The 27,985-nt window shown below is 42.3% G+C and overlaps 1 protein-coding gene across 1 annotated transcript in view; it reads left to right on the top strand.

Annotated features, from left to right (window-relative positions):
* COX10 (cytochrome c oxidase assembly factor heme A:farnesyltransferase COX10) overlaps positions 1–27,046 on the top strand; it is a 106,072-nt gene extending 79,026 nt beyond the window's left edge. The window contains exons 6-7 of the mRNA XM_075044870.1: positions 11,800–12,032; positions 24,720–27,046. Coding sequence (XP_074900971.1) covers positions 11,800–12,032; positions 24,720–25,162 — 676 coding nt within the window. The 3' untranslated portion in view covers positions 25,163–27,046. The remainder of the gene's footprint in view (positions 1–11,799; positions 12,033–24,719) is intronic.
* Positions 27,047–27,985: the final 939 nt, after the last annotated feature.

The raw sequence follows: 27,985 nt of genomic DNA, 5'->3' as shown, positions 1-27,985 counted from the left end.
GGAAACATCCCAGATGCTCATGTATAAAGCAGGAGTCACGGTGCATTTGGCTAAATAGCTGCTCCATCTGCTTGTGGGGAACGCTGCGGAGAAGTGATATGGGCTCCTAATGGAGTTGTCTTATCCTCTCATGTCAGCTCCTCGCCGGGGGGTAGAGCCCCATGAGCTGGAGGGAACCAAGCTATTGTACACTAATCCTTCCATCTTTGTGTCCGATATGAAGGGGCCTCTTGGACATTAGTTGTAACCATTGACTCTTTTCTTTTTCAACTGACTAGTGATGAGTCATTTTCTTCAAAGGTGATGTTAAAGTGAGTTTTCTCCCTTACACTGCACAAACAAGCAAAATTAAAGCTCGAAGCCCAAGATCCTTTCCCCAACTTAACGCAGTGTTCTCCCGATGGCTCTTCTTCCCATGTCTGTCAAACGTTTCAGGTTCATGTTTGTAAATTTTGGCTTAATGCAGTCAAAATCCCCACACTTTGTTCCCTGTATTAGTATTGAACCTTATCTGGTTTAACCACAACAGCATCATTATTCAATGTGTGCCAAGTGTTGTAGGAAATGTCACCGCTCAACAAGTCCATTACAGAGCTGCCTCTGATTAGAAGCTGCTATACCCTGAGATCTGTTTACAGTAAGTCATGTTAGAAGTGCATTTCTTTCTGTGAAGGACAGAGTTTATCATGTCTTATACAAGTTATAACTTACATGTTATCAACTTCACAAGTCAGATATAAAAGAGGTTTTTCTTACACTTTAATTAGCTGTGCTAACACAGATGCTTGCTCTCCAGTCTTTATGACTAGAAAAGCTGCATTCCTGAGGTTGAGATATGTGGAGAACCTCTTTGATATGTTTTATTTAATTTTTTTTTGCTAGGGATGTAGAATCACAAGGAATATTATGTTATAAATCATGCTGTAAAGGAGTGTGTGCCACAGTGACTCATATTGCTGCCCATGCGTGACAATAATAAAGTTGTACTCATGCAATTTGATGGTATATGAAGGGGTTGGTTTTTTTTTCTCCACCAAACATTTGTAAAATATAACTCCAGATGCTAACTGTAGATAAACTACCAAAATAATAATACAGAAATCCCAAATACAGCCATCCTCATTGTCTTCATCTCTCAGGTGAAACATAGCAGCTACTTAAGAGCATGCTATAGAGTGTTAAAATGATAAGAATATCAAATGCATGCTTGCGATGTTGCAGAGGAATCTGCAGATAGGCAGGAAGCATCTGACTTAAATTGCAGTTTGACAGGCTCATCTGCTCCATTGCTCTTCCACTTAATGGTGTCTAAAGCCAGATCCTCCTTCCACTGTAGACCTTTGCTTCTTGTCCTGCTGTCTGTGGCTGTAGTGAATAACTTATTCCCTTCATTTTCATTGCTACTGGGAACATATTTAGAGTCAGTGATCCTGTACCAAGAATGGCTGGACTGTCTGTTCTCTTGTTTTTGAAGAGCAGGTTGATAAATACTCTAGAGCTTCAGTTTTCTCTATCTTAATGAGCTTGAGAACTGGCCCAAGACTTCTTTACCCACTGCTTTCCAAATGTTGTCTGAAGGCTCAGCAGAACCACATGTTAGATTTAATCACTCTAAATCACATAAAAATGTTTCTGGAGAGACCATATTATCCATCCTGTTTGTCAGCTAGTCTCTGGTTCTTAAACAAAGAGAGAACTGAGATTTTGAAATAAAATGAATGGATCACTTAACTGCCATGTTGTAAGGTTAGGTTTGTTAGGTTAAAGAGGAGGATTTAGTTTAAATATTATGGGGGACATTTTTCAAATTTACTGTAGGTTTGTCTTGTAAGCACTTTAAAAAAATATTTACATTTTCGTGACTGCAGGGAAGCTGTGAATATTATTATTCACCCTTTCACTCCTACCTAACAAAGCCATATAACAAGGAGCATGCTAATGCTCTGCAGGGTTGCTTAGGGTTGTTATGATTAGCATTCTGGTGTGTATAGCAAGTGTAATAAGAACATAAACATTTTATGAGTATGGGTCCTTTTAATTTTTAATTTTTTATTTCAAGTGAGGTGACGAGGCTCAACTGGAGCTTCTGCTTAATAACAAAGGGCAACATAAAAAGTTTTATTTCTGTCTGAACGTGGTATTCATGAACTGCAAGTCTCCCCAGGGTTTGCTGAGCTATCTCATCCCAAACCTGTGGTTGCTTTGGTCTCAGTCCTCCAGGCAGACTCTTGAACCCGTGAACAATGAAAGACCAGATCCTGGCTTCATTTGCATGGAGTTAGACTGGTAAAAATGAGAGCAGGATATGTTTAGGAGACAGCTCCATGCTGAGGGTGGGACTCCTGATTTCTCTTTTTTCGACTGAGTTGAAATTCCTCTTGCCTCGTGTTAGCACACACGATGTGTCTTTATGGAAACTTTCAGCAAAATCGATGGAGCCAATTTTGATATACACAAGAATAAAAAAGAGAGATGTGTCCCTTTCAAGATGAAATGATTCTTTTAAATTAGCTGTGTTTGTTTATGATAGTTTTAAAGTCCCTCACTCTGGCAGGGGAGACAGCACATCTGCAGCTTGGATTCTTGAGGAGTGAGGGGAACTAATTGCCTCCAATTTGGTTAAAATACAGTGTTGATTATGCTTTTATACAATAGCGATACACAGCCGTGACAGGGCAGCTTGGGCTTCATGCATGGGTTGTTTCTTCATTGGGAGAGAAATGAATTGACGCAGACATGGGATATTTTATCCTAGTCTGTATTTATTTACACTAAGTACGCTTCTGAACAAGTATATTAGATAGCAAAGCCAGACCTGGCTTGGCAATTTAGTGCCAAAACTCAAGAAGGCAACTCCATGACAAGACCCAGCCAGCTATACGTGTTTATCCATCACTGAGCTCCATATATGCCCAGCTCTCACTGGATGACATTCCTTGGGAGATTTAGACATCACTCATTGAATTCAGTCCCGTTTCCCTGCTGATGGTCCGGATGTCATTCAAAACCACATCCAGGTTGGTGCTGATGCCTGGCTGAGCCCTGTGGACAAAGGAAAGGTATTAGCGGCAATTCCTTTCTCAGAGATTTGCATTTTAAAGAGGTTTATTTGAGGTTCAGGTCTGCAAATTCTTCATCTGGAGACACAATGCTATGGTGTTGAACTCCTGATTTAAGTGTGTTTAAATGCTACCGATTAACCCAGCTCATTAGGCTTTTTGGGAACACCTACAAGTTTCATACCTCCTCTTAACACAGAGTTCCTCCTCAGCTCAGACTTTGTGTTACAAGTTGGCTTTAGAACTGTTCTACTATTTTCCACACTATTTTTTTTACATTTGGGGAAAAGTACTGTCCAATCTGAGATTATCAACATCTTTGTCATATTTATTGCCAGTAACCAAATCACAAAAAGCCAGTTACAAAAACATAAGCAGGCAGAATTGCAACAAGCGCCTTCTGGAAATCTTAAAAATTGTGGTAGTGTTATACCCAGTTAAAGGGGATTTGATACAAAATTCAGTACTTGCAGTGCATGTAGAGCCTGATCTGCCACAGCAACTCATTTTTGGGGATGAGATACCAGATGCTGAAAGAACATAGCTACTACTTCTTAACCTGTGAAGACAAAGTTAAATAATTCGTTAAGAAAAAAAAAAAAAAAAAGACTTGACAGAGCTCTCCCGTTTGTTTGCACCTCCTAAAGGATGTCTTGTCAGTATTCAGTGGTAAATGATAGACAAGCATGTATTCTGATATTTGGAGTTGATGGGGAAAAACTGAATTCCCAATTAAAAGTGTAATTTAGTTTCACGTTTTAGTTTTAAAATGCATCATCCTTCATTCCTTGTCATGAGTCATGAACTTTCTTGCATGATTGAGAGAGAATAAATGAATATCTATTAAGATCTTTCTCTACATTTTTTCCCTTAAAATAGTATCATTTTAGCTCATTGATGGATATTGTTCAGTTTAATATAATTCTGGTACTTTGCAAGATTAAGCCTCAATCAGCAGGTTCCTGGGTTTTTCATAATGTTCAGTCACAATGTACCTGTGGAAGATGGTATCAAAAGTGAGAGCGTGGATTGCTTGTGTCTACTAAAGCTTCTGACTGATGCTGAATCTGATCTACATGAAAGAAATAAAGGGGTCTAGCAGTATGTCCATTCTGCCAACACTAAAGCTATTTTTCCCTTTTAATTGGAATGAAATATCTCTCCTTGACACTAATCTAATCTGTAATTGAAAATTGTAGTTGAATATAAAAATATTTTGTCAGTCATGCTTTGAGTCCTTAAAAAAAAAAAGATTTGCTGCCTCAAACCTATACCAGTTAGGGGTCATGATGCATCATCATGTAACCGCTTTGATTTAAAATCTCAAATCTGAGCGTGGATGTTTTTTCTATCAGGCACATCCCCAGTCTGTCTGTAGGACTCTTCTGGAGGTTTTTTTTGCAAAAAAAATTAGAATCATTTTAGAAAAGTCATCAGCAATGAAGCTACTGATCCAGGCAATGTTTTTCCAGTTTCAGTTTCCATTAGTGTTGTTGTTATTACTATAGAACTTTTACAGCTGACAATGGTCATGAATATGGTTTTTATTACTAAATATATAAATATGCAGCCTGAAAGGATTTGTGTGGAAAGTTAAAATTTAATTTTACTGTTGGTAGATTGCCATCATTCAGTTGTCTGCCATGATTACTGATTGGTTTTGAATGCTGTGTGCCTTACTTTGAGCTTAGAAGCTGCATGAGTGGTTTTTTTAACCTCCCATCAAAAATAATTTCAGGGAAGCTACCGTTGCTATTCAGGGCAAAATGTGCCTTTTACAGCCTTCTGGCTCATTTTTCGCAGTCAGCTGACTCTACGGCACTTGCGCCAGCAGACGACCCCACTGCTGGTTTCAGGCATCTGTCCATCTGGGGAAGCAGAGCTGGAAATTACACAAATGCAATCCAGATGTGTGCTTGAAGGAGATGGGCTTTCTTCCCCATTACCTAAGTCATAGGAGCAGAAAGGCTTCTCTATAGCCATATGTTGCTGCAGTGCGTAACATCCTCAGCTCCTTGTGTCTCTTCCAAGTGGGATGGGATTGCCTCGTATAACTCTTGGGGTTGATGGCCTTCCCTAATTTTCTTGGTGGATCTCTAAAAGCTGCTGAGGAGGGTTCAGCAGTTCTTGGGTGCTGTTCTTAAAAAAAATAAATAAAAGTTTAAAAAAATCCCTTGGCTGATACTCCTCTGGCTGAGGGAGGTGACCAAGCCATAGCTCAGTACCATATGACAGTCATGGTGATCACAAGCTCAGCTCCTACCCTGGGACTGGTTTTTGGCAACTCTTCATGTTGCCTGGCCACCGGAATCGAGAAGATGCCAGGAGATGAGCAAAACTGTAAATCAGCAGCTGGGGAGAATTAGGTGCATTTGTGCTGGGGATCCCCCCAGACATCCTCTCCTCTTGAAATGACCATGGGCTTTTGCAGCCGTAGAACCCTTCAAAGGGATGTGACTTGCACTTCAGTTTGTGTAACCTCTCGTTGTTGTTGGAAAAATCTGAAAACTTCAGGCTGATGCTTTTGTCTGAGTTTGTAAGTGGCTTCAGAAGCCTTAAAAACTTACTGCTGACCTGGAAAAAATTAGGAAGAGGAGGGGGCTTCCTCCAGCAGCCTTGTACTGGCAAGTAGTCTGGGGACATTTTTAGTACCTACAGATTCCAGAAATAATAAGCAACTTATGATGCTTACTCCTGAAATCTGATTTTAATTATGGCTTTGGAACAGTGTTCATGCACTAGACTCATATCTCAGCCTGTGATGGTGAAATGAAATTGCAGAGATGAGAATCACACTTGTATTCTTTGTCTGCCAAGTACCTTCTTCCGAGCTCCCGCTATTTTCAGCCTGTCTGTGCACGAGGCTGGTTCAGGCTGTTCCTCTTCTTACTACGACAAATTGGGTTTGACTCTATATGCAGATGGAATTTGCACCCAGAGTAGCAATACTGCGATTAATCTGAGCCGTCAATCTCACCTTTATTGTCTCGGCACTGTTTACCTGCCACCGTGGAAGATGCTGAAGTCAGGGATAATTTAGGACTGTTTCTGTGGGCAGCAGCAGCAAACGAGCGAGGGGAGGAAGTGTCGGTGGTCTTGCTGAACCTGGGTCTTGAATGAAACAGAAAACTCGCCAAAAGACAAAACCAGCTTTTATCTCATAAAAAAATAAATAAAATTGCAGTTTAATTAAAGGGTATAGTCTGTGCAGAATATTTGCCCTTACTAAAATCCCATGCAGAGGAAAGCAAGGATGCATATCTTGGCTTCATCTGAATGTAGAAATGACTCTAAATAAGTTCCTTCTCTTCCCACCTTCCTTCTCCCCCCGCAGCCCATGCCTGGATGTAGAGGACGTCTTAGGGAGGTGCAGCCTGGCTGGAGGAGCTCCGGAGCCGAGCAGCGGGGCTGTGCCCTGCCTCCGTGCAGCTGCCTGCCCTTCAGCACAGCGATTGCCCACCGCGCTTTATTCTTCATCATCCCTGTCTTGCTTGTTTTAGATCATCACATTGCGTTTGGCAGAACGGACCTCTGGCCTTGTGGCTCGAGGGACAGTTGTCAATAATAATAAGATCTAATGCAAAATAATCAACCAGGAATTTAAACGTTTCAATCCATTAAGGTATTCTGTGCATGCTGCAGCAAAACAAAAGGGCATTGTTGTTTTGGTTGGTTTTTTAGTTTGCCCTTTTAGAAGTGGGTGATGTTTCTATAAAAGGTTTTTGACAGACAGGGAGAAGACAGATTTTGTTCTATTACCTTTTGTATTAGGCTTTGAATCTAATTTTCAAATCTAAGCACTCATGCTTCACCTGAAAAATATGCAGGCAGTCTTAAATGGACACTTACATTCAGGCTTACGCTTTTATGTAAATATGTTTTGCGTGCCCGATTTCCCATTAACACAAGGTCACAAATTAAGTTTCTTATGTATTTACATAACATCTGAACATGAATTGCCTACAACTGCTGATTGCATGAATGCGCCTATTCAGGATTCCTATGGGCTTTGTGTCTGTATTTGTATGAGTGTCAATATATTCACAGACATAGGTCGAAGCATTAGATGCTGATACAGGAATTTTCCATATTTCTAATTTTGATAGGTTTTAAGAGGGAATTTTGTCTACCTTCTTGATTGTTTTTTCCAAACAAAGTTTTTTTCCCCCTTTTCAATACCTTTTTAAAAATTGTAGTTCAAACTGTACTTTGACAGTCGTATTCACAAAATCTTTTGCCAGAGCCAAAGACAGCATAGAAAAGCATGTGTAGTAGTGATGCTATTGATCTTTATACACATTAAGTTTGCTAATGCTGCTGTGAAATAGGTAAAATAGTACATTAATTTTATAGATGGGCAAATGCTTTAATTTGTTTTCCCCTCTCAATTTTTCCAAGTAATGCTGTGAGTCAATAAGTACTATTATCCATGACTCTGGAGCCTATTAAATATATTTCACGCACAAGTGTGTAAGATCATTATATACGTATAACCAGGTCATCTGTAAGTGGCAACTAGATTCGGAGATTATGCTATTGCACATGAATTAAAATAGGCTGCTGTGTTGTCCAAAGTCTCCATCAACAGTATAACGAGCGAGGGTCCACATGGATGCCTCATGGTCATGTGTGCGGGTGATACCAGAATATCACCCATGTGAGATTCCTTCTGCCTGTTCCCCATTCCCCCCCAGCAGCTCCGGGCTGTCCTTGAGTGATCCTTCTCAGCCTGACCGACAGCATCTCTCCAGACTCCTCCGTGTCAGCAAAAGCTTTGAGTTGAAAGAGTAGAAACCTGGGTCTCTATTCCTCCTCCTGCTCCTCCTCTTCCTCTTGGATGCTCTCAGTGGAGTGTGACCGGGGAGCGTCCTCCTTGGGTGAACTCTATGGGAGAGAAGTGTCAACACATTTTCTTTGGATCTCTATTCAAGCTGAAGTTCTCTCAAAAGCTTTTAGTTGAATGTGAATGTCTTTTAGCAGTATTATTAGGCAGACTTCTGCGTATGCATTCTCAGTAAAGGAGAGAAGAGGAGCGAGGCAGAACTACCAGTTTTTTGTTTCCTTTAGGAGGTGTCCTATATGGTGACATACTGGGTATTTTAGAGTTGAAATTTGAAGAGAACTCATTTGGCACTTAAAATATTTTTCCAAAGTCTGATTTTAATCAGCCAAATAACTGAAACCAACTCCTCCCAAGAATCCATCATAAAACCTAGTTTCTTACTCAATATGTTTGCTTTCTGAGCTAGCTCCTTGGCCAGTTTTCCAATGGAAGATTGCCTTTTTTTCCCATGAGAGCAATTCCCTTAGCATAAGTGAACGCCCAAGTGAAACGTGGCTTATGTACCAGCATCTGTCATCAGCCTGCACTTACTGCATGCGATGGTTTAAGGGTGAAGGAAACCAGCAGAGACCCCGCAGCCACTTTTGACCACGATGTGAGAATTACCTGGCGTTGGGTTACCCAAGACTGATGCTCCTGTGATGAACGCCGGACTGTGTGATGGCAGGAGGCTGTAGCGGGAGGAACTGCGTGGACATTAGGTGATGGGGCAAATCCTGTGACAACTCAGCATCACAGCCTTTCTCCTGCTCCAGAATGAGATCCTGTTCTCCTGTGCACCCTCGATGAGATGCACGCTCCTTTGCCCGGCTACCTGTATCAAATCAATGAGCCTCACACCACATGCCTGAGTTTTGACAGACCTAATGTGAGCATGGAGATGCATAATGGTCCCTAGAAGACCATAAACTAGTAGAAATCAGAATACCCCTTAAACTGCTGTGATTTAAGCCTAGGGTCAGTCTTCTCTTCTTAAAATCCTGGGAGTCGCTGAAGCAGAAAGAACTGCACCACTGACTTAAATCTCTACATTTTCCTCAAATATTCTCTCTTTCCCAATGAGGAGTTGCTTATACTTCTCCTAGACCTTATAAACATGACATATTTACGTGAGAGTGAGTTGAATTCTCCTCTGCCTCATGTCTCACCAAGAAAACAAAGTCCTAATTTCTGACTGCAGTGTCTTTGTAAAGCCAAATAGTATTTTAAGGGGCAGAAATAACAAAGCTGAATCATCAGATCACAGTTTGAGTTTCTGATCTCAGTTGGAGTTTTAGGGGCAGACGTTTGTAAGTCGGACAATTACTCTTCTAGAAGAATTTTACAGTTCCTTGATTGTTAAAGAAACGCTGGAGAGAAGTAGAAAATGTGGTACTTTCAGGATGTCTAAAAGTGATATAGTTCAACTGCTTATGAAGAACAGCCTGCATTGACTTGATGCCTTCCCCTGAGCTAGTTAGGACTATTACAGACACTAATCAAACTGCCCCCAGGAACTTCCTTTTAAAGAGGCAAAAAAGAAGAAACTGAGAAACAAAAATGTGTTTTCATCCAGCAGGAACAGAACAACTTTTTTTGAAGGTCTCAGCTGCATAACTTCGCCCTTCCCTTTGGATAAAGCCTCATTTTTTAAAGGTACTTTTCCGATCCATCAGTTGGACGTGAAGGCGGCACACAGCTGGTGTCAGGGCTGGCGCTGCAGGGCTATCGCTGCTGCGGGGAAGCGATGTGAGAGAGACGTGATGCTGGGTTCAACCACGGAGGAGGGCTTTGCACTCCCAGCCTCCCATAAGAGGCATGAAGGGCTGGTGTCTGCCGCTCCGTGACCAGCTCATGGTGTGTAGTGTTCGTTTGAATTGGAGACGTGTAGATAAGTCTTCACTCTTGATTAGTGAGAAAAGTGCTCGTTGCATTAGGTCAAACTGTGTCCTCATTTATGTCTGTGAGCCCTGCGGGAGCAAACATGGGTAGCCCGGCCTCGTAGGGTCACACTGGTCTTTTGTCGCCTCGAGAGTGTGTATTGTGTAAATCTGGTGTTTACCGTCTGACTGTATTTTATTCAGTAATCAGTCAAGATAGATTTGTTTAACTAAACCCAGTCAGGCTTTCACTATAGAGGGGCAACGTCTACAGAGTGCGGCATTTGTAGTTGGTGTTGAGACAGTTTACGGTACAGATTGTGTTTTTGCTGCCTTTCTGCAAAAGAGCGCTGCTAGCTGCAAAACCAGAGGGCACAGCACCGTATGGCTCCTTTCACAGCACAGCTCCTGAAAACAGTCTCAAATTTTATACATCTCATTGTCAAAGGATGGCAATGATGTACCCTGCCTCTATTCCTGATATATTACTAACATCAAGACTGGTAATGCTGGAGCATCAGTGTGCTCTGTGCACGCTCCATAACCTAAAATCTGTTGATGGTTTTGAAAAGATGGATAAAATGACTTAGTCAATTTAATTTAAATTGAAGGCAGTTCTTTAGTGTGAGATTTGCTCATTTTAGTTCTTCTAGTTATTTAGGACCTTCATATCATATTGGTCCAAAAAAGTTCTTAAAAATCAAAATTTGAATGGTAGGATTTTTTTTGCTGATAAAACTCCCATAAAATTCATCCCCACCAGCAAATTTTTCTTACGAGGGTTGGAGTAGTGCTTGCAACACGTATTTTAGGTTAAGGATTTGGCTAGAGGGCAGAATGATCATAGAATACAAAGGCTGCATAGTTTTCAATTAGACAAAACGTGTAAAGCTAAACTTCATGCAGAGACATTTGTTGCAAGCACGCATACTTTCTGCTCTTATATGGATGACTAGAAGTGTGTATTTAGCCACATGGGTTATTAAATGCAACACAGTTAATGGCATTTTCCTCCCTTCCAGAGGTTTCCCACACCACATTACTTCTTAGTGGCATTTAGTTCTCTCCTTCCGATTATACCAAACCCCCTCAAACAAGCACGTGTGAAGAGATCTCCAGCAGCAGCAAACATGGTGATCTGGTGCAAGACATCACAAATAAAGCTTCCTCAGGGTTGCATCACAGTGCTGCCTGTGAAGTGTGATTTTGGAAGCCAAACAAAAAATCCTTGTTCGTCATATTTAGATGTTTATTGTGGAACTTATTAGCAGAAGTTTACATAGCTTCAGCCACTTTCTTAAAGATTTTAACAGGAATTTCCAACCTTCCCTGAGCTCTTAGCTGATGTGCAGTAGAAATCAACAGAAATAATTTGCATCTTTGTTGTTTGCTGCTTTTGGCCAAACCTAAAATATTTTTGGTTAATTTCAGTCATACATAGAATATAATAATTATTAATTTTGATTCTGTTGCCAGAATTGCTTTGGTGTTTCAGTAAAGCCAAAAAATACTTTATACCTGTTAACGTAATTTCAGAATTATTGAATGTACTCTTTTCCTCGTAAATGCTTCCTAATTCTGGGTCTAACCCTGTTGCATTTCAGTCAAAGGATCTCTTGGATAATTGCAACCGGTTAAAAATCTGATAAGCTACAACCATTCTCATTTACTCTAAAGCCTGAGTGCTTTTTCCAGAGGTCAAAATTTACTAAGATTAAAATGAAAGAGAAAGATCTGCTGGAAGCACCAGTTCTCCATAAAGGCTGTTTACCTGCAGAGGTTGAATTTATTTGGTGAACACAATGATCACAAGAATAAGAATCACCTATCGTGGTCAATCTGTAGCAAGATTGTCTTAACTTTTCAGAAAGGTTTTTCTTAGGATGGGGGTTCCAATGGGAAAATTTGGACTGGGCCAGTAAAAAAAAATAACAAAAATCCAATATTAACTTTTGGGAGGAGGCAAAAGGAGCAGGGCAGTAGTCATTCTTTAAGACAGACCCTGGCTCAGTGTGCACCTCCTGCTCTCTCCCCACAGCCCCCTGCTCGCCGTCTGTTTTGCTGCTTCTTGCGGAGTCCCAGGAATCACACTGCTGACGCTGGGAGTAAACCCTCTCACCGGGGCCCTGGGAGCCTTCAACATTTTCTTGTACACGTGTTGTTACACGCCCATGAAGAGAATGAGCATTGCCAACACGTGGGTGGGAGCTGTCGTTGGTGCCATTCCCCCCGTCATGGGCTGGACTGCAGCTACTGGTAGTCTCGATGCTGGTGAGTATAAAACCCTTGCATCTGGGCAAGCGGTTGTCAGCGTTGCCTTCGGGATAACTAAAAAGACCTACTCAAAAGGCAGTAAACCTCCTTCTTTATGCTTGTTGACCCGGTACTGCTTCAAAAGCAGATATATTCTGCTGTTTGCAGTGCCAAAGTCTGTTACAGTGTGGTACCATAAGGACTGAATGAGTAGACATGATGGTATCATTCTCCTTACGGGGGCATTTCAGGGACAAACATGAGCTGATAAAAGACCGTGTCCTATTGAATATGTGTTTAGGCCATCTTAAAAAAAATAGTCTGGGAGGAAAATAGTGTCTTTGGGGTTCACATGGAAGAAAATATTACGTAATTTCAGGATTAAAACCATACCCAGTAAGATCCAACTTACAAGTCAGGAGCTTTCAGCTGGAAAACTCCCAGATGTGTTTATTACTGTCTTTCCACAAGCCAGAAAATATCCTAGGAAGATTAATTTATTGCTGTATTTCTTAATTGCCCATTTCTAAACTCTAAGTTTTAAATGTTCCTTCCCCCCCTCCTTGAAAAGCAAACGAAGATTTCTATTTTAGTAGCTATGAACCATTTTTACACCCCTCATAAAACACTGATCTCTTCAGCAGCTAAACTCTGACACAATTAGGGCTTGTTTTTCCTGCCAGCTAGAAACTTAAGAATCAAAGTAGCTCCACATACTTATATTCTGAAGAAACTAATGAAGTTCAATTAACAGGTCTGTTAAGAATTGTTTTAGCGCACACTTGTCCCACAGTATGCCATATTTAAGGCTTGAATAATACTTCCAACAACAAGGCTTTTAACCAGAAATTATCAGAATCTGTGCAAAATCCAGTCTTCACTTATGCTACACACGCCTTCATTTCTGTGTGCACGCCGTTCTTCATTTATGCTATGCACTTCCTATAAAAGTCAGTCTGAATTGGCTTTGTGTACACATGTTGTGATACAGATCTAATCGAGAGTTAGGATGAAAGGTTTTGTGGGTGTTTTTTTAAACGTGTGTACTACTTCTATACAAACATTTACTTCTCTGAAAGTCTTTTTTATATTTAGACCTATAAATGATACGTATGTATATGTATAGTGTCTCATATTAAGGAGTGCATAACAGACATCATTAGAAGCTCTGTATTTCTAAAGAGAAGAGAATGAAATAAAAACACAAAATAGATATTTTTAAGGACTGTATCATTCTGGCTGCAGTTGCCTAGATCTTGGATCTTACGTTGTTTAGGGATTTCTGCATTGGTTTTGGCACCTCTTTGCAGAGTTGATGCTAAAAGATGATTCTCATGTGCCCATGTTTCACCTGCGAAGTCCAGCCTGGAAGAGCTGGCACGAAGAGCCCCATCTCACCAAAAGCCCTTGCTGTAGAGGCTGTCACAGTTCAAATTTTCACCTCTGGTTTTAAAATGGCAGCTAAACTGCTGCAGCTAAAGCCCAGCACATTAAAGTAAACTGGCACTGATTATCATTATCTTTAATTCGTCAAATTACAACTTGCTCTTCAAGACCTATTTCGCAAAGAGCGAAGCTGTCCCTGTGTGGCAGGCAGGGCAGGCAGCAGAGACCACTGTCTTTGTCCCAAGCAAGCTCTTCCTCTCTAATTTGCAGCTGAGATGTGGTTACGTGTCCCTCTGCCACCTCTGCTGTGGAGGGGATAATTTCTGGCAATGATGCCATCAGTGGAAGCTGATAACTTTAAACCACCCGAGCAGACTTTGCCAGAACATTATGATCTGCGCTGGTGTGTAACCCAATGTATTGTTTGTTCTGGGTAGCTAAAACCTTCTGCAGTCACCTCCCAGGCTGTGTCAGTGAGGCCAGGCAGCTGGTTTAGCCCTTGAAGAGATGTTACTGAGCTGATATTGGTCTTTGTAATGAAGCACACCTGGGGAGTCCTGAAAATGGTGACTTGAATGTAATATTTAGTGCATTTCAGTATTAAAAAAAAAAACCAAACCCCACAAACACCTTTAAAAAGAAAAGAGAGAAACAGAAGAAAAGGATTGCATTGTAGACTATCATTTCCAGTGTTAAACATTCTACCATTGCGAACAAGAAGAGAGTTCAGCACCTAGCAGCATCAGACCCATGTGGAGGACAAGGGTGCATCCACGTGCATACATACACGACGTGCAGACCTGCATCCCTTCTCTAACCAGCCTACCCACAGTTGTTGAACTCATTAATAATGTGTAATTAGCTTGGAGACTTAACCTAGTTTTAGGTAGAGGTGTGAAAATGCATTTGCACCTCGTTTAAAAAAAAGATCATTCCACTCAATAACAAAGAGGAATGTGAAGGAAAGGAGTTAGAAAACTAATGAGAAGGAAGGTTCTCACCACTTAACTGGTGGTTTTTTGAGTTTACATTTTCCTGTGGATTTTTTCTCTCCTTGTAATCTTCTCACAGCAGCCACATTGTTGTACATGTTGCTGGCTGTAGGGAAAACAATATTTAAGTGTAGACCTTTCATTACCATTTGGGGGGGGGCAACAAAACGTTACACCAAACTGTATGGTACCCGAGGACAGCCACGTCTGCACTCTTCTGAAACGTCAGGAGTTCAATAACATCACTGGCGTGGTTCATAGATATTGCTGCGAGATGCTCTTGGTCATTTGAGAGAGTTGGAGATGATTCCTAGTTTCCAGAGATAATAACAAAGAGTCTTAGGTTGGAGCAGCCTTGTTATAATTTGTCCTCATTTTGTTTATAACTTTCTTATTTCAAAGATTAATACCTTGACAGTTTCTCGCACAAGAAACAAATATCACATATTTGCAGATAAAAATCTGGGACCTTTATATTTCCAGTGATGTCAACACTTGCTGCTATTTCTTACAGGATACATCTTTTGCAGATCTTACGGTGATTCCCAGTGATGCTTGCTTCCATTTCTGCCCCTGATAGGTAACTTTAATTGTATGCTCTTAAGCCTGATTGAAAATCCTGCCCCCAACCCTGGATTTTGTGCCAACGTAATTTAGGGAAAACCTCACATTTCAAAAGTGAAAGATAAGGTTATCTCTGGGAAGATGTGGAATTCTTTGTTGTGGGTTTGGGGGGTTTTGTGTTTTTTTTAATGGCAGCTGTTTGAAATTGATGAAAGATGGGGAATGTTAACATTTCCTCATTGGGGGAGCCGAGTGCAGGTGAGATGGTCAAAGGTGCGTGATAAACGTAATTTATCACGTGGATATCGCTACCACGTATCTGGTGTATTTATGCACAACTTAACTGCCAGCCAGTGATTTGCAGTAACACATTTGCTTCCTTGAAAGCAGATTTCATTGCTCCGTTGTGGTATTATTCATTTCTAAAGAGATTTGTTTTTCTAGTAAATCTAGACACCCTCAAATTATTTCTCCTGATTTTACAAAGGAAGGACTAGCAGGAAAATAATGAAATTCACTTAAAGCCTTAAGTGATAGCATAAAGACAGGAAAAAGAGGCAAAGCTTGGCAGCGTGTCCTGTTCTGTGCTGGATCCACCTCCTGCGCGGGATCCACATGCAGGAGAGCTCCTGGCTGTGCCACGCTGCTGTTGAGCCTGCGTACAGACATCTTTAGGAAGTAACAGAACTGTTTATTTTGGCACGTGAGAGGCACAACGTATATGTGCTTTAAATTACTCTTGTTTTGCTGGTCTTTCTCCTCAGACTAATGCTGCAGCTTGCTTGTTAGAAATGTTTGTTGTCTATTTAAACTTGTTATTTCTAGTTAGCAGAAAAACTGAATCTGGAGTAAACATTTCCAAGTGCCATAGCCCATGTTTTGCCTTACGCATTTTGCACTTCTTCCGCCAACCTTTCTGTGCTAATGCACTGAAGGCCCCCATCGCAGCCTGCGAGCTGTATCGGTGTCTTAGAGCAGAGCAATTCAGTGCCACGGTGTTCATATAAACCACCCAGTTAGATGGAAGTGACAAGCAGGGGTCCTCAACATAATGTGCTTATCAGTTAAGGGGATTTATTCTGAGTAGGTGGCAGTGGCATAGCAGATAACAGCCCTGACAGCATAGCAGACATCACAGACCCGTGGTGGCCTGGAGCCATAGGTATTACTGCACCAAAGAATGTTTATCTCAAGAGACTATTTAGTTTATCTCAGATGCTCCACTTCTGGTCTCGCTTTCCTGAAAGACATCTTGTACTGATTTTCATTCATTTTCAGAAATTTAAATAATTCCTGGGGCTGTGGAATTTATAGACTGAGTATCAATTGTAATCATGTGGAGGCTGATTTTTAAATTGCCTTTACTTTGTAATTCAAATTGTGTTGTATGGTAGACATTAATTATGTCAGCCAACATCTATTTACAAATGGGGATTTAAAAACGGGCAGTTCTTATCAGCTAGTGACATTTGGCAGATGGATGGTTTCAGTAACAAAAAAGAGAATAGGGGAGAAGGGGGGGCTGTGCCCAACCTGTCAATGGCTGGAGTCTCTCATACCTTCCCCGGTGTAGCACTTGTCTGCCAGGAGGAGGGAGAGCAAAGCAACAGCTTAATTGCATGCAGAATAAGCTTGGAGATCTTTGTGTCCCTTCCAGTTAAGCACTTTGAGCTTTCAAAGCCCCTTGATGTGCGAGGAGGTCTGGGAGCCAGCCAACCCCCCCCCCACCGGAGCAGGGCAGCTCCGCCGTCCTGCCGCAGGACCAGAGGAGGCTCCAGCCGTAAACTACCTCTAGTAAACTCAGGTTTTGGGGGTTTCACTTCTTAGATGAAAGATGACAGAATTTGTGGTCTGTTCCAGAGGAAGCAGAGATATTCATGTCACTGACATCTGAGAATTGGAAGCTGGGGGCCCAGGAGTGTGCTTTGTGGGGTAAAAACCAAGGCAGAGGGACAGTACTAGTAAGCAGCTGGTCTGAATTTAGGACAAAAGCCAGTGGGCTATTTTTTTCCCCCCTTTCCATCTTCACAAGAGACAAAAGAAATGGCAGTTCCACCGTTGGGGCGTCTGGGGGACCGACCCCACGAATTCACAGGTGACATGCCCTTACCCGGTTCTCTGCCCCACGCGTGGCTGTTGTGGCACGGGGAGGAGATGGGGCTGTGCAGCAGCCCCCGTACCCTGGGTGTGTGACACAACACTCGCGGGAGGAGCACGGCAGGGGGGTCTGCAGGAGGGACTCCCACCCTCAGGTTACATGGGAGCCCCAGAGGGAGCCTGGAAGAGGCGGTTGATGAGGAGCCCGGCGTGGCTGTGCAGGTTTGCAATCCTCTGCTGAGTCTGGTCCTTTGGCAAATACTTCCTAAACATATTTGCACATAACAAATGGTCTGTGCAAAGACCGTATTTTCATCTTACCCAACAGGCTCGCTTTTTTTATGGCATCTGTTGCTGGGGTTAGTGAAGACGAATTATGTATGACCTTGTTGTTTTTCTCAACCTTGCCTGTATAATGAAAAGTGTTTCCCTGTGAGGCTTTCAGCTGTAGTAACCTGTTGTGTGTCATACAAAAAGTGCGCACGCCTGTCTGTATCCATATGCGCACAGCTTTTCTCCACATGGCGAGCGTACCTGAGGACATCTGGTTTCTTCCTGTTAAGGGCAGTGGCCAGGAGCACTCCTCGAGGTGAAGAACCCCACTGCCAACTTCATTTCCCATTCGTGGTGGACACCGAGGATCATCCTTTTGTTTTGCAGACAAGCTGTAGACACGGCCAACATCCCCTTCCCTTTATGTGCTGCAGCAGAGAAGTCTATCGCAGCCCCGAGACGCTCCTGTTCCACAAGCCTTTTGTGCCGTCCTTCAAAAGAAACAGCTATTGAAACCCATGACCATGAAGCTTTTGAGTTTTCCAGTGTTTTCCTCCTCACCCTTCGTTTACATGACCATGTAACCTTGAGGGCGCACAATTAGGGCTGCGCACGGGGCTGTGCATGCCCGCACTGACAGCCGGGACCATTGTTTGCAGCCCAGAGACCTTGTGCAAAGCTTTAGAAGCGATACTTTTCCTTTTTTCCTTCTCAAGGCTGCTTAGCCGCTCACGCAGCATCTGACACAAGCAGTAGCATCTGCTTTTGTTTTCCAGTGGAAGCAGAAGTGCCGGTTGTTGTCTTGCTGTGGTGCTAGTATAGGAAATGCCACAGTGGTAAAATAGGGGGGAATTGCATCAGTTTGGTTAAGGTTTGTGACTAGATAGTTCCCAAATGTCTTTGTGTTTGAGAAGGCTTCATAATCACAAATTAAGATGTAAGTTTTGTAGAGCTAATCCCTTTTCTACTCCCAAAGACAACGATAAAAATTAAATAGTAGGTAACATTTCCTCAGGAGTGATTGTATCAGGGCAGTATCTTGACCGCTTATAATTGGAGGCCAATTGATTTACCCTAACAGTCATTTTCCATCATTGAAATAAGCTGAAGGAAAGGCGGTAATTACTGCATCTTCCAACTCTCCTTCACAAACAGAAAATGCCACTGCCAGCTTAATAAACCAATCCTTACGTAGCAGGACACTACAGCTGTGTTATGGACATGGTTCTCCAGACCGCTCTGAATATTTGTACCAACTCCCCCAAATAATCCTTTGGGTGTTTAATATTACACTGAATCTGCAATGAGCAACAAGGCTTTGACAAGACTTCAAAATCTTTCTTTACCCCCATAACTGCTGCATAGTTAGAAATCTCTAAGGAAGACTACCGTGTTAAGCTTGTTGGTAATGAGCAGAAAAGAAAGAAAATAAAAGGTTTGGCGATTTATCCAGTATGTTTCCTGCGAGTGTAACATCCTGTAAAAATCCTGCAGGGCCACAGTGAAGAGTTTTGGACTGGTTATGTTAAATTTCCTGTAGAAAAAGTGAAAAACACGGTCTGAGGCAGCACGGTTGCTTACAAGCAGGTGGCTACAGCTGGACCAAGTCAAGTCTCTGAGCTCTAATCTACCTTGTCTGGATTAAAGAGGAGTAATTTGTTCAACATCTTTTAAGGTAGGAGAGCCATTTGTGTGCTATCAAGTAAAACGGTGTGTGGTTGTTTCCTGACTACAATCCATTAAAAGGCTGAGCTTAGACTACCAAAGCCTTCCCCTCCTGACAGCAGCCAAACTCATACCAGTTTCCTAGAGACAAAAGGCCGGTGCTTTCCTCTAATAAGTCAGGGAGCTACCAAGGTCTGGAAATAATTTTAAAATTCCTTCACATTATTCAAGGCAGAAGAATTACTAAAATTGTGCTTTAAGCAAAACAGCATTCTTAGGTTGCCAAGGCAGTAAACACCAGGTTTGGGAAATGCAGTAAGATTTCAACATCTGTTTTGGAGCTGATATTTTAACCATTCCATGTTTATTTTAATGCCTGGTTGGCCACCTCCCAGTCATACATATGCAGCACCAAAGCAAAGACAGAAGGAGAGAGTCCGTTCTTGAATTGATGCTACAGATCAGCTCCCCCTTCCTTATTTTCTTTGTTTTATTGATTAAGTAAATAGGTGTTTGTCCTGTCTAGAGCTTGTAAAGTGATACCAGAGGTTTGTAGAACACTGTGTAGAGGGAAGGCACTGCATGTTGTCTAAAGAACAATGAGAACGATAAGAAGAAATAATAAGTTGTTCATCTCCGGTGTGTTTTCAGGAACACCATGTCAATGCAGCAGTCTCTGTAGATAACCTTGGAGATGTTTGCCTCGACTTGTGCAGACAAGCCTGTGTTCATCTGCCTGCCTGGGCTGGTTGGACTCCAGCTGGCTCTGCTCCAGGGGCTGGTGCTCCCACCAACACGCTGTGCTCCAGCCTGTGCCTTCTTGTAGCTTAAGTCCTTCTCTGCCCTGGAAGAACTTGCCTTCAGAAATTTTTCAGAGGTTTTTAGTTGGATCATCCCAAACTATTGTGTCTTGTTTAAGGCAGACAGCTGAAATAATTCAGCTGCGGGGGAAATCACCGCTACTGCTCCATGTGCCAACTGTACAATGTATAAAGTTCTTTGATGATGAAAGGTATTGCCAGCATGAAAGAGGCATATTTCAAATCGCTGCTTAAGAGAGTGGCATCCACAGCATGGGACAGTCAAGCAGGATCCAAACATTACTTCTGCCCTTTAGTGGATGAGAAAATAGCTTTGCAGTCCTCAGGTTGCTTTACGTGAATGAATTGGTTTGCTCAGAAGGATGTTACAGGCATGATTTCTGTTGGCACTGATAGCTCAGCAGCTGAATGTGTCCACTCTTTCTTGAGCAGGTGATGTACAGACTTGAACAGGCTCTGTATCCTTTACAGACATGCGAAGTTTGGGGGACTCGCACTAGGTTCTGGAGCTTTTCGTCCCTGGGTCGCTGATCTTGGCACGAGCCCAGGATGGAAAGGACAAGAAGCTGTTGCTACCTGATTGCTCTGCTCTTCTTTCCATGTGTTAACCAGTGGTCAGAGTTCACACCCTGCAAGGACTTACACCCTCAAGACCATCTTCCAGTTTCCTACTCTTAGATGCTCTTTTTAGCAGAGAGACCAAGGACTCAACAGGCTCAGGCGCTGGCATTGCTCCCTCACCTGAGATTTGGACCATCCAGCAAATGAGGTCATCATAAATTGCTTTAAAAGGAATATAACGTGAGATTTTAATCAAAGTTTAGAGGTACCACATGGCCTTCTTGACACTGTGAAGCGCATAACTTCAGAGGGGGATGCTTCTTGCTCTTGTAGTTCTGAAAATTAGACTGTCAGCTACTGTGGTTTGCAAGCCCAGAATCACTAGTTGCTTTTGGAAGTCTCATCACACAATTATTTCCAAGTCTTACCCAAATTTATTGAACCTTGAAACTTCTTGCCAAGCAGTTACTCAATGACTGTGGAATTCAGTGTCTTGTTTGTTTTAGGAAAAATGCAATTTATAAAGCTTCAGTATTTCACTAGATAAAAATATATTTACAGAAAGAAAGAACCATTTTCTACTTTCTTCAATGCCAGTTGACATTTTGGCTTTATCTTAGATATTAAAATAAAAATCTCAGCTTGTTCTTGTTTATTAAAAAGAAGATATATTACTATTTAAATACTTCTAAAAGAATTTAAGGAAAGAAATAATAGCTTAACCTTAAAATTCATGATGAACCGTAAAACCTGTTATTTATCTTTAACTCTGTGGATGCTATAGGACCTACCTGGTTCTCTGCAATCCTGTAACTTTTGAGATGATTTAATCTAGTACAAAGTGATTAAACAATAGGAACCCAACCAGGAAACATTTTATACCTATTTGCACACGAGAGTGAAAGAATACTGGAGACCTGGGTCCTGTTTGCCTAAAAAGACTTCTTTTTTTTTTTTCCAAAATCAACCAGGACTTGCCTGACGAGGTATCAGGATTTATAAGTGTCTGCTCACAGCTGTCCCAGGTTCTCACACTTGGAGAAGTTAAGAGGTTGGAAGTGGTCATGAACGAGCTAAATTTGCAGCTATTAAAAATTTGGCCAAAAGGCCAAAGAATTTGGGATATCCACGAGCCAGGTACTTGTGGTCTTGCAATTCATAAACACTTGCGGAAAAGCGGAGAGATCTAATGTGAATTTCTATCAGTCTGCCTGCGCTCAGGTTTTCCATGTGCCAAGGAGCCCAAGGGCTGCGGTGTCCTGGGATGCTGGCTGTCTCCTACTGCCAAAGCAAGTGCGATGGCTCTGCTCCGACGGTCAGCTTTGATTTTGCGAACTCTGTGCCAGGTCCACGTGTTACGGTTGTGAATGACCTCGTCTGGTCTTCACTTAATTATAAACTCCATAGAGAAAAAGGAGATTTGCATTGATTAAACTGAGTTCCCAAACTGTTGGGAACTGCACAGAAGCAGCAGAGTAGACTGCACTATTTTGAAGCAGGTTAGTCTCCAGAGTTAGTCTCGCTGTAATATTGCTTAAAAACACTGCTGACCTAATTATGACATAGTTAACATTCATCTAGTAATTAATGAGTATTACAGTGTCTGCTCTGGGCTTGACAGGATTCCTACTGTGGGCTCATTTGATGCTGAATTGTACTGTACCATGTGCTGTGCTTTGCAAGTCATCAGTCTTACGTGACACTTAAAAATCTCTGACAACCTGACAATCTCAGCCTGGGCAGAGGAAATTACAGGATGTCCAAGGCACATGGGAAACTAACAAAAAGATCGGGTCAGTTAAATTCCTCATAATGGGCTATTAAATTGTTTTACTGTTCAGCTTCTCTGTAAAATATCAATTATCTCAATGGTTGTAATGTAATCAAAGTAATTAAATTCCAAAGGCTTGCATGTAAAAACCAGAGCTTTATAAATGGGAATCCAGCCTCAAGTAGTTTAGTTGGTCTGTTTGTGTTTAAAAGTTTCTCCAGATGACTTTTTTTTTTAATGGTGTTATAGTTAGAGAACTGTTAAAGGGGTTTGTGTGTTTGAGGTTTAGGGTGTGTTTTGAGCTTGGCTGCACACAACGTTTGAACAATTGAATAAGCAAAGCCTGCGTTACAGCCGAAACACAGGGACGCAGCACATGCCAGATGAGAAGCCGGCTGGTCTGTAGCCGTGGGAAGCAGGGACAGCCTCTGCCTCTGGATCCTGGCCCCGGTTCCATCTACTTAGGTTTCCTCAGCTGATGGATAATTGTAGCTTACCTTTCCCTAAGTTATGAAAAATGACAAACTAATGTCTCTAAAGCACTTTAGATATGAAACTTGAAAAATATTCCTATCTTAGGTTTATCACATTCAGGATCTTGCCTCTGGTAATACGTTTTACAAGAATAGGAAAAAGCTAAAGAATGACATATTACAAGAACATTTTCCCCATTGTTTCTCCTGGTGTAGGGAATACTCTTTGATTAAGTTTTATTTCAGTTTATTTCAGTAGAGCTACTCCCTTAGGTTTCAGAACTGAATCAAATCCTATTTTGTTAGGGCCAAAATTACTTTTGTTGCCATGATTTCCTGAAATTAATGGTAATTTTGGGGTGCACCACTTTCAACTGTCTTAAAAGGTTCCAATTTAGAGAAGGTGCTAAGCATCCACACCCTGAAAGTCGACTTCAGTAGGATCGAATGGCAGGATTTGCAAGCGTTTGGGGCCATAGTCCAGGAAATCACCTGTAAGTTGTAGCAGGCAATGTTGTTCTGAAAGCTGCATGCCCAATATATGAGCATCTCTCTCCATGCTTCATGTAATCAACTTTCAGAGGCATATACTCACCTGATGGAGTATTTGTTACTCATTTTAAAAAGCGCTGAGACAGGTCTTTCATACCACTACTAGATCTTACAAGCAACTGGAAACCCACATTAAGTCTAATGGGCTGTTCCTTCACTAGCTGATAAGGTAGGGCAAAAGAAGGGCTCTTTTGCAAACTTAGATTGTTATTATTTGCATGATAACACCAGTGTATGGTGTGTTGTTTAAGACAAGAACTAGACATGCACAGCCCCAAGGAGCATAGAGCCAGAACAGGTGGAGAGAAGACATGAACCATGAAGCAGTTCAAAGAAGACAGTGACTTGGTCTTTGTTAGAGCCCAAGCAGTTGCTGGGGGAGAAGTGAACGTTTGGGGAAGAATTTAAATACATTAACCTGTGTGCAGATAAGTGTTGCTGTTTCTGTTTCTATGAAGTCATTAAGAAAATGATAGACACGTGGCTCCAACGGAGAAGTAGTTTCTCTAGAGAATGAGCTCATGGTGGCAGGGAGATGCAAAGAAAGTGTTAATGCTGGAGCAGAGTGTTTGGGAGCTGGGGAAACAAAAGGAAAATCCAGGAATGCTCATAATGTGCAACAGCCTTGGGGGATTTTTTGTGTCTTCAGACAAAATTAGTGAAGGAAGTTTACTCTGAGGGCCTCCTTGAACCTCACCAAAATCAGCATATAAGCTGCTTCTGCCTCGATAAGCCCTGTACCATGTCCCAAGGATAGCTGTGGAAAATTGTGGTGCCTCCATAGCTCCTTTTTAAATGTAAAAGTAGGTAATTGGTGTGAATAGAGTTACTTGGTCAAACTACTTAGAAATTCCTGCAATTGGTTTGAAGAAGTAAAATGTTCTCCATCTTCTGTCACCTCATTAGCAGCTTCTGCTGGTTCTGCCGCCTGCCCGAGGTCTGTGATTGAGAGGTCTGTGATTGAGGTGCTCCCGCACCGTGAGCAATTCCCTCCCTTCACACAATGGGCAAACAGAAAGCTCAGCCATGCCTCAGGCTACCAAAGTGCTGGTACTTTCCCAGTTCTCAGGAAGAAGCAGCTTATCCTCCTTTTCTGCTGTCATTGAGCCGAGCTCCCTGTTTCTGGTCAATGTGACACTCTGCTCTGGATGCACCAACTTAGGAACCCAGGAGTGGAAGTTAGAGGCTCCCAGGAAAACAGTCTCTTGCCCAGCTTTTCTTCATTTCCATCAATCCTCCCTCAGGTAGAGACTGAATTGGTGCAGAAACCAATTAGCAATGGTTCATTAGGAAGAAGTGACTTGTTGAAATGCTTTTCAAATTAAGTGCTCCAAAAACAAAGAATGACTGTGCACAACCCTATGTAAATGCTGTTAAAAACAGAGCTTGCCTATGTCTTACAGAGCGTGCCTTGTCTTCTGCATAGAGTGGTGTAACAGGTTCATAGCGCTGCTCTTTTGCAAATACAGCCCGAATCTGCTGAGGTCTTTGTGTAGCACTTCTTGCAGTGGTCCTCTAATGCATGTTTCCTTCTCTCTCTCCTACTGCAGGTGCGTTACTCTTAGGAGGAATCCTCTATTCCTGGCAGTTCCCTCACTTCAACGCCCTGAGCTGGGGTCTGCGGGAAGATTACTCCCGAGGAGGATACTGTATGATGTCCGTCACCCACCCGGGGCTGTGCAGGCGGGTAGCTCTGCGTCACTGCTTGGCCTTAATTGGACTCTCAACGGTGGCTCCTGTTCTCGACATCACCACGTGGACTTTCCCCATCATTTCGCTCCCTATCAACCTCTACATCTCCTACCTCGGCTTTCGGTTCTACAGGGATGCAGACCGCAGCAGCTCCAGGAAGCTCTTCTTCTGCAGTCTGTGGCATTTGCCAATGCTGCTGCTTGTCATGTTCACGTGCAAGAAATCGTTCCTAGAGAAGGAAGACAAAGGCGATCCGCTCAGTGAAAGTCATGGGAGGGCTATGGAAATTAGATTGCCTTAAATGTCAATTACTTGTCATCCTCGTGACACATCAGGTAGTATATTTTAGTAATTACAAGGGGGAAACCTGTGGGGATCTGTCTGAAGAAGAATCATTTGTGCCTAGCGACCACTTCATGCGATAATTTTGTTTTCTTCTGAAAGGGAATAGACACGAGAGCTTAAAGCATTCACGGGCGTTAGGCCCGTTCACTCGTCATGGATTACAGTTTAGCCTATGTCAGAAGCACATCACCTTGGGATGACCTTCCAAAGCCTCCGTGAGTTGTGGTCTCTCATCTCGTGGATAGGTTTTTAGTTAGCAAGTCACATGCGCACACTTAGTAACCGCCAGCACTGGCAGCCTTGGCAAAGCCGTCAGGAAGCGACAGATGAATGATTTATCACCCCTTCTTCCCAAGCATCCTTTCCAAATTAAGCTTTGAGGCACATGGTGGGTTGGGTGCACCCTTCTTGTCTCAATCCGTGCCATCCCTGCTCTGATATTACATGGAAGCCTTCAGTTTCTGAGGCTTTTTTCAATCAGCTACTTTTCCCAAGGTTCCCATTCACCCCGGTAGATTTTTAGTTTTCATACAGCTGGCACAATGCTAAAGGAGTAAGAAAGCTGTCTTTCAGCACACTGCACATCAGCATTTAAACAACCTCCAGATGAACCGCTATTCTGTAGCGTATACCTTGAACACATCCTGGACCATTCTGCTGTACATCCATCATGGGGAATTTCTGACTCCCGTGTGGTTTTATGTCATTAGAGTTTGAGCCCTGTGTGTCAGACCTTCGACTGGTAAAAATTGCCATTAATGTTTATGTCAGTGATGCTTTGAAAAGGTGTAGGAGGTGAAAACCAGTTCTCAGAGTCTAGTAGTTTTAAGGCTTTTCTATGCTAACGTGTCTTGTGCCAGCCTATTCAGTCTCAGTGTCCTCGGACGAGCTCTGGACTTGCATCAACAGTTTGAACTCTATTTAATATCACACTGTGGTGGCTCAGAGAGAAGGCTTCGCTTTTGGGGTATGTAATCGGTAAGGAAACACATTTTACAGAAAAAAACGTTGGGGATTTTTATCTAATATTATAATGTTCAAATTGCTGATGCAGCCAGTATCTTTCAAAAGCAATTATTATGGATGGTCTCACCAGGAAAATGCATTATCTTTGTTAACTGATATGCTAAAGAACATTTCTAGCCACACTCTAATGTGCTTGCGATCCCACTACGGGGCTGTGGCTAACCCTCAGCCTACCTGGGGCTGGCTGTGACCCGCTGGGATGCTTCCAGACACAGCAGCATCCAGAGTAGACAAAGACTGTGTTACAGTTTATTGTGGTAGTTAGTGCCTGTTATGACTTGATGTGTTTTCACGCCAAGATTTCTTTCCCACGTGGAGAGGGACTGGGCAGCACGGTTGTGCATCAATCCAAAGATACAGTAATACCTGAAATGGGAGACACTGCCTCTAATCTGACCCCGAATAAAGCCCTTCAGCAAACGTCACAAATCTGCCACCACGTGCGTATCACGCTGACATAAAATCTTCACTGGCTGCTTTCATGATACAAGCCTGACTTCTGGTCTCAGTTACACTGGTGTAAATCAGGAGTGACACGGTTAACCTCTGTTCTGCTGGTGGAGGTGCTCGCAGGAGCAGAGCCACCTGTTTTACATGGCTCTTAAATAATCGGTTGCAAGATTTTCTGACTCTCTCAAGTGATTGCAGATGACAAGATTGAGTTCCCCCTTACTGTTTGTCTGACAGACTCCATTGTACTCGAGTTACTGTGGGCAACATGTCGTAGAAATGTCTGGAAACTGTGCAACTCCTGAATTTGTTTTAAAAATGCATCCAGTCTTCTCTGCAATAAAGCGCGTACTGTACAAAAAAAGAGATGTATGCTCAAAATCTGTTTTAAACATCTCACTTATGATTGAAACTCAGGTGCAGTTCAGTTAATTGCAGGGGTATTTGGTAGCTTTGTGGCATTTCTCGCAGCAAAAATATTCTTGATCACTGAAAGAGCAAGGACAGCTTGTGAAATACTGGTTTATTGTGCAAAAAGCACACTGAAACTAAGTTGCATGTGAGCGGAAAGGGTTTGTGCAAAACCAAAGAATTTGGTCAACCTTTAGCTGGGAGAGGAGCCTGAACAGAGCAGATGGCTCACAAAACCCACAGATTTTGCTCCCAGAGGCAGAAAGTGGTGCTGGAGCAGGAGGGTTGTGGTTTTCTCCTAAGTCATTATAGAGCCAGGCTTCAGGATGGCCTGCAAGTACCGGGTGCTGTCCTGACAAACTCCATTTTGATTAAAGGTCCCAAGGACATGCCTGTGGTTCCATTTTGAAGAGCAGTCATCTTATTTTCTTGGGCCAAAATGTGTAATATTCACAGGTTTTAGGGCTAGACAGGAGCTTTATAATCTTCACTGAGTGTCTGCAAAATGCAGGTCACCAAGTTGCGCCAACATCTCCACACCCAGTCGGTCTGGCCTGGAAAGAAAGAAAGGTTTTAGAATGAGTGGATCTGGGATTTAAAGGTAAGAAATACCTTTTTAAAAAACAAACAAAAAAAACTTTTTTCACCTAGAAGGTGTTCTCTGCTTTGCTACAAAATGGCCATGCATCAGGTATGGATGAAGCCATCTACTGTCATTTTACTGCCTTTAGGAATTTTTGCTGTTGCATGTGCTTTGAAAGTAAAAACATTGCCAAACTGAAATCTTGGTTGCGGACGGATAGCACAGTAGGTGCTCTCAGGTGTCCTTTTCAACATTGCTGGTACCACTATGGAAATGAAAAAAATACTGAACTGTCTGCCCTCATCCAAG

Source organism: Buteo buteo, chromosome 13, assembly GCF_964188355.1.
Source record: "Buteo buteo chromosome 13, bButBut1.hap1.1, whole genome shotgun sequence".
NCBI lineage: Eukaryota > Metazoa > Chordata > Aves > Accipitriformes > Accipitridae > Buteo > Buteo buteo.
Note: the sequence above shows the minus strand (reverse complement) of the source record. Positions and strands in the feature narration are given on the sequence as shown.